Below are 7023 nucleotides of genomic sequence, written 5' to 3'. Positions count from 1 at the left end.
GGAGGGGGCTCCCCTGAGGCCTCCCAGATGGGAGAGGGTGCAGGTCGGGCTGAGGGCCCTCCCCCCCCGCCCCTCCCCCAGTGCATGAATCTTTGTGCACCGGGCCCCTAGTGTTTAATAAAACTGATGAGAGTGAACATCCTTGTGTTGTTCTGATCTTAGAAAAAAAGCTCTCAGCTTTTCACCATTAAGTAAGCTTTGGGTTTGTTATATATGGCCTTAATTATGTTGAGGTATGTTCCTTCTGTATTCACTTTGTTGAAAGTTTTTATCATATATGGATATTAAATTTTGTCATAGGCATTTTCTACACCTGTTAATATAATCGTATGATTTTAGTCTTCATTTTGTTAATGTGTATCACATTGATTTACTTGTGGATATTGAACCACTCTTACATCCTTGGAATAAATCCCACTTGATCATAGTGTTGAATTGTTGAATTTCTTTTACAAATATTTTGTTGAAAAATTTTGCATCTATGTTCATCAGGGATATTGGCCTATAATTTTCTTCTCTTGTGTCCTTGTCTGGTTTTGGTATCCAGATTCAGGGAATGTCGTATTCATTTCTATAACCCTAATGCCTAGCACATACTAAGGAACCAGTTGATATTTTGATGTGACATGAGTTGAATTTTGAAGCAGGAATTTGCTAGTTCAAGAAATTGAAGGAAAGATGGGTATTGTGGGCAGATGAAACAGCACATTCAAAGGTACAGAGATATGAAAGAGCAAAATAAGTTTGAGAAAATGTAAGTAATTCAGGAAGGCCCAAAGAAAGAAAGTATGCCTGAGATGGGCCCAATGTGATATCAGAAAATTAACGAGTTGGGATTAGGAAGGGCCTTACTAGTATATGCTAAGCAAAAGAGTTTGAGCTATATCTGAAAACTTTGAGGAAGCCAAGTTGAAGGATTTTAAATTGTGATTTACATGATGAGATTTGTGTTTTTATTTTTTTTTATTTTTTTATTTTTTTTAAATATATTTTATTGATTTTTTACAGAGAGGAATGGAGAGAGATAGAGAGTCAGAAACATCGATGAGAGAGAAACATCGATCAGCCGCCTCCTACACATCCCCCACTGGGGATGTGCCCACAACCAAGGTACATGCCCTTGACCGAAATCGAGCCTGGGACCCTTTAGTCCGCTGAGCCAAACCAGTTTCGGCATGATGAGATTTGTGTTTTTAATCAGATTTGTCTAACGGCTAAGTAAATGGTGGATTAGAGGGGCCCAAAGTAAAAGCAGAGAGAAGTCATTTTAATAAGTGAGGGGGACTTAAAGGCAGTGGCATTCACATCAAGAAAGTGTAGGCTCATGAACTTTAAGATCAGTAGGATGTCACCACTGACTAGCTTTGGGCCCAGGAAAATGGAACAGGTTTTTAAATGGAATTCCCCTTTAGCCATCTTCCACCCCATCTTCACTCAATTTGCCTCTTATATCCTCAACCCTGACTTCCCATTAATGGGTGATGAATAATAACAGAATATATCACCTCTCTTTCTCATTTAAAGGAAAACAAAATATTAATGCTAATGCTGGCACAGGTCTTGGAGATCACCCAGACCACCTCCTGATTTGATAAATTATTGAACTCAGAATTTTTGAAAAGTGACTTTTGTATGGTAACTCTGAAAATCAGTGACTGGATACACAGTCACTCTTTATTGAATAACCTAGTTAATTCTCCACATAGTACTTGTATCTAATCTTTTAATATGTATTTGCTTATTTTCTGCCTATCCTTGATATTGTAATGTAATATTAAACAGCCTTTGACTATCTAAAGCAATATTTGCCCAAATAGTAAACACTTATTGAACATTTCTTAAGAAAAGAATGAGCCAGATATAATTAGGTTTGCTTCCTCCTGAACCAATGACTGTTTTACAGGGCCTTGGCTTGGAGGTAATCCATAATTCTATTTCCTAATCATTCCTATAGAGACTAAAATTTACCAAGCACTAACATTGTAGTTCATGTGGCTTCAGATAGTGAAGACCTAAAAATAACCATCACTACATATTTTTTAAAATATTAACCACTAATCACCTCACACCTATTAAGATGACTACTATCAAAAAATAAAAAATACATATATATATAGTAAATAAGTGTTGCAAGGATATCGAAAAATTATAACAAATGTTCTAGTTAGGAATGATGCAGCTACTGTGGAAAACGGTATGGTGGTTCCTTAAAAATATTAAAAATGAAATGATCCAGCAAATGCACTTCTGGGTATATAACCAAAAGAATTTAAAACAGGGACTCAAAGAGATATTTTGTACACCCATGTTCATAGCAGCATTATTTACAATAACTAAAAGGTGGAAGCAACCCAAGTGCCCATCAATGGATGAATGGATAAACAAAATGTATTGTACACATGCAATGAGTATTATTCAGCCTCAAAAAGGAAGTAAATGTTTCTGTGTGCTATAACATGGATGAACCTTAAGCACAATATGTTAAGTGAAATAACAGTCACAAAAAGACAGGTACATATAATTCCACTTATATGAGACACCTGGAGTAGTTAAATTTACAGACAGAAAGTAGAAGGGTTGTTGCCAGGGGCTGGGGAGCTGTGTGAGGAGATAGGGAATTGTTATTTAGTGAGTGTAGAGCTCCAGTTTTGAAAGATGAAGAGAGTTTTAGTCATTCACAACAATGTGATCAAAAGTTTGTATCCAAGGATTTATCAGCAATTGTTAATACTGTCTCCATTATACGTGGTTTTAATTTGTTGTGAAGAAATGAAACATATCCAAAGTGTTTCAATGAGGATGCAGTTGTTTTCATTCCATCCTACATAGACAATAGGAGGAGGATCTTCTCAATGGGTGAGCAATGGCATTATATCGGTACTTACAGTCTTGGCACGCACAGTGTAGTCAGCTAATTGTGCTGCTTGTTTCCTAAAATAATGAGACTTTTCTATTTTCTTTTACACTTTAGGAAAGATTAAGAAACTTCAAAGAGCTCCAAGCTAAATTTCAAAAGCTTGATGTGCCATCCCTTCCAGGACATATTAAATCCCTAGCAGGTGTTTCTCCAAAGGGTGACATTGGAAGCACACAGTCAACGAGGATTTGGGCCAATGGGAAACCCCTCTCATCCAACCATAATCAGCCCCCACCATATTGTTCCAGTGGTGAACCCCAGTCTCTTGAACCCCAGAAAATGAAGTTGGCACCAAGGAGTGATATTCAGAAATGTTCTAATTCCCCGGAACCTCCAGGAAGGTCTACTCATTCTGCAGAAAATTCACAGAAGGCTTCTCTGCCTTTAGATGTGAAGCAGTCAAATGCTAAGGTAACCGATAAGAAGAAAGAGGTGGCCAGTACCTTCAGAGACAAGCTCCGGAACTGGGAGAAAGTTTCATCTCAGAAAAGTGACATGTCATCAGCCCTTTGCCTTGCCGGTTGTGGAAGTGGGGATCTCCATCTGGAAGATCAGAAAAGCACGGGGCTCACTACTCCAGAGGAGCCCAGGAAACAGCTGGAAATAAAAGGTTCCCAGACTCTTCCTTCCCAGAGGCACTTGATGGCCCAAAGAAAATCACATGTCACCTCAGAAGATCCCACATTTCTGCTTTCTCAACATAAAACGAAGAGCCTAGGAAAGGCCAGTCCCGAGAGGAGCCCAGCGGGGAGCACCTGCCAGCCTATCTATGAGAGTGAGCTTGCCAGCCAGGCCCCAGGTGAGAAATCTAATCCCCACAGTTGCGGGGGAGAGCTCACTGCATTTTTCCAACTTAAAGGTGGGGAACTTGAGAAGGTCACATATGTGACCTCAGCAAATCTTTGCTCTAAACGCAGGTATTATAGGAGCATCTGCTAAATTGTAATTTTCAGGTTTGGGCAAAGTGATTAATCTCCTGGACTTATATTGATAAAGAGTTTGAGAAAACTTGGATCTGAATCCTAGTTCTACTTCTTGCAAGATGCATGAACTTGGGCAATCTGCTTAACTTCATAGAGCCTGATCTGCTCTCCTACAAATCAGATTCATCACCAGTCTTCCCTGTCTTAGTAAACAGGACAACCGTCCTCCTGGTTGCTCACCCCCAAAATGTAGGAGTCATGCTCTGTTCCCCTCTCCCTTCGTTCTTTGCATCCAATCCATCAGCAAGCTCTTGGTTCTATTACTAAAATGTGTTCTGTATCCCCCCAGTTCTGCCCTCTGCACATGTCCACACTACAGTTATCTCTCGCCTGGACTACTGCAATGGTCCAACTCATCTTCCTGCTTTCACATTCAGCTCTCGTATATCCTGCTCTCTTCCTAGCAGGTACAGTAATCCTCTAAAACATAAGTCATATCACATCAGGCTTCTGCTCCAATTCAACTCCAGCCATCTTACAGTGTTCATGTTATCTGGTCTCTGCCTACCTTTCTTACCTTCTCCTCTCTCATCACATTGGCCTTTTTGTTGCCCCTTAGATATATCAAGCTGGTTACACTGCAGGGCCCTTGCATTTGCTGATTCCTCTGCCTGGAACACTCTTCCCCCAGGTCTCTAATATCTGACTCAAGCATTTCATCAAGGTCTCTGCTCAGTGTCACCTGCTGTGAGTGGATCTTATGGATCATTCTATCTAAAAGAGCCATAGCACCCCATCACTATCTTCTTACATTGCTTTAATTTTCATCATATCACTTCTCCCTACTTACTATATTATGTATTGGTTTATCCTAGTAAAATGTAAGTTGCATGAGAATAAGAACTGTGTTTACCACCATATCCCCAGAATCCAGAAGGACAAGGTGCCAGGTTCAGTGGTTCTCAAAGCATATTTGTTGAATGACTGAAATGGACTGATGAGGTGGGTGGATGGATTGCCTGCTTCTAATCTCTTTGAACTTAGAATAGCATCTAAATTACTACTCATTTCAAGGTCCTGCTTCTTTTGATCCCTGTTTATGTCTCTAACTTACCTCCTGCCTCTTCCCCTGGCTCACTAGCCCATAGTCAATACACTGGATTTCTTGCTGTTCCTTCAACAGACTTTGTTGTGACTCGTGACCTTTACTATTGCTGTTCCCTCTTCCTAGAAAAAACCTTTTTTTTAACTTTTATATACTAGGTTCACGGAGGTCAAAGTCAAATAACACTTGCAGATAAATCATCATTAGCCTCCCTATCTAAAGACCACTTGCTCACCACCAAGATTTGCACTCTTTATATCATACTCTTTTTATTTCCTTTATAGAACTAACACATCTTGTTTGTTTACATGTTTATCATCAGTCTCATCCTATAAGAATAAAATTATCTTGTTCGTTTGTTTGTTTACATGTTTATCATCAGTCTTGTCCTACTAGAAGAAAAATTCCTGAGGGCAGAACTGTGTCTGCTCTTATTCTTATTCAGCTCTATCCCCAGCCCCTAGAACCATGCCTAGAATATAGTAGATAAGTAATTACTGATGAATAGATGGAAAAGAAGAGGGGATGAATGGGAGGAGGATTATGTGGGAAGGAAGGAGGACGGATGGGTTGATTACCTACCTGGTGGAACTGTTATGAGGATTAAAAAAGATAACCCATATGTAAACCACTGAGCACACTGTCTGGGAATAATTAGGGGCCCAATAAGCAAGTGATCATTTGCTTTCACTGTTATGTCCTTAATTTGATAAAGACTAAAATTGCTGACATTGGGACTTATAACCCCAGAAGAGAGAAACTTTGGCCCTGCTGGGAGGGCAGGAACAAAGCCCCTCTGCTTGCAGGGGACAGCAGGACTTTGAGAGTCTCACTGGTATATTTGGGAAACAATAGCCAGTTGTACCATGTAATCCACCCCTACTTTTTGCACCAAAAATCAAAGCGCTTGGTTAATATAAGAGTTTGCATTATTTTCCAAAGAAGCAGATATAATTTTCATCTATAATATTGGAATTTCTGTTGAGTTTGGCTAAGAATAAAATATGCAAAACTGGGGTTATCCTGTCAAATTCCAGGACACAAAATCCACAGGTGCCTAGGTACCACCAAAGTCAGCCTTGAAGCCTGTGTTAGGCTATGAGCCCTGGAAATCAGAGATCAATCCTGATTCCTCTTTATAGCACCCATTTTATTGCCCATCATACGTCCCTAAAGAATCCTTTCAGTTATTGTCCATTTCCTCTGAATTGGGCCCTGTACTTGGTGCTAGGGAAAGGTCAATGTGGCCTAGTCCCTGCCCACAGGAGCCTAACTCAGTGAGAAGTTAGACAAGCCCCTCTAATAAGCTACAACACTGCTGGAGAGGTGTTAACAATGTGCTATGGTGATATAAAACAGAGTCCTAGATTTCTGGGAGCAATCAAGAAACGCTTCTTAGAGGAGGTGTCATTGGAGCAGGGCCGTAAAGGAAGAGTTGAAGTTTGGCATGAAAGATAAAAGGGAACAGCATTCTAGGAACCAGGAATGGCATGAACAAAATCTTGGATATATGAAAGCTTTTGAAGGCCTGTAAAAGCCAATCTGGGAACTGAGAAGCCAATGATGTGAATGAAAGATGTTTGGGCTTCAGGTCAGGGAAGTAGGATAATAAAATCCGGTAAGAAAATAATCTGGAAACGTCGACTGGGGCCGTGTGCTGTTTAAATGCCAGAGGAGGGAGCCAACAAAGGGCATGCTAAGGAAATGGCAGTTCATCCTCTGGGCAGCAGGACGGTGACAAGATCAGGGCTGTTTCGATCTGGACACGCTGGCTACTGGGTGGAGTATAGATGTGGGGGGAATGAGAATGAGGCAAGGCAACTCATCAGTTTCTCTCCACAGGTCATGAAATGGAAACAATTGACAACCTACATTGTGGCTTTTTGTGCTCAGAAAAAGAGCCAGATGTCAAACATCATCAGCTTCCCAAAACGAAACCACTGCCTTCCGTGGAGTCCCTGGGTCCTCCTCCCATGAAGCCACCGAAGCCTCCAGGAGTGAGCCTCCGGGCCTTCCTGAGGCGGACAGCTGTGGTTCCCAAGACCCCCAGGGAAGGTGAGGAAATGCACAGCCCTCAC

General features: G+C 40.9%; 1 protein-coding gene across 2 annotated transcripts in view; it reads left to right on the top strand.

Moving 5' to 3' along the window:
* The window catches only part of LOC102775156 (chromosome unknown open reading frame, human C1orf168), a 111194-nt gene that overhangs the window by 35067 nt on the left and 69104 nt on the right, over nucleotides 1-7023 (top strand). Inside the window, exons 2-3 of one of the 2 annotated variants that reach the window (XM_006768364.2) lie at nucleotides 2972-3716; nucleotides 6839-7000. In XM_006768364.2, the coding sequence (XP_006768427.1) occupies nucleotides 2972-3716; nucleotides 6839-7000 (907 nt within the window). Of the gene's footprint in view, nucleotides 1-2971; nucleotides 3717-6787; nucleotides 7001-7023 lie in introns of both variants that reach the window. The other variant, XM_015566968.1, reaches the window with a different exon arrangement.

The sequence above is a fragment of the Myotis davidii genome, unplaced genomic scaffold (genome assembly GCF_000327345.1).
Source record: "Myotis davidii unplaced genomic scaffold, ASM32734v1 scaffold79, whole genome shotgun sequence".
In the NCBI taxonomy this organism is placed as follows: domain Eukaryota; kingdom Metazoa; phylum Chordata; class Mammalia; order Chiroptera; family Vespertilionidae; genus Myotis; species Myotis davidii.
The sequence above is the reverse complement of the archived record's forward strand: the minus strand, read 5'-3'. Positions and strand labels throughout refer to the sequence as shown.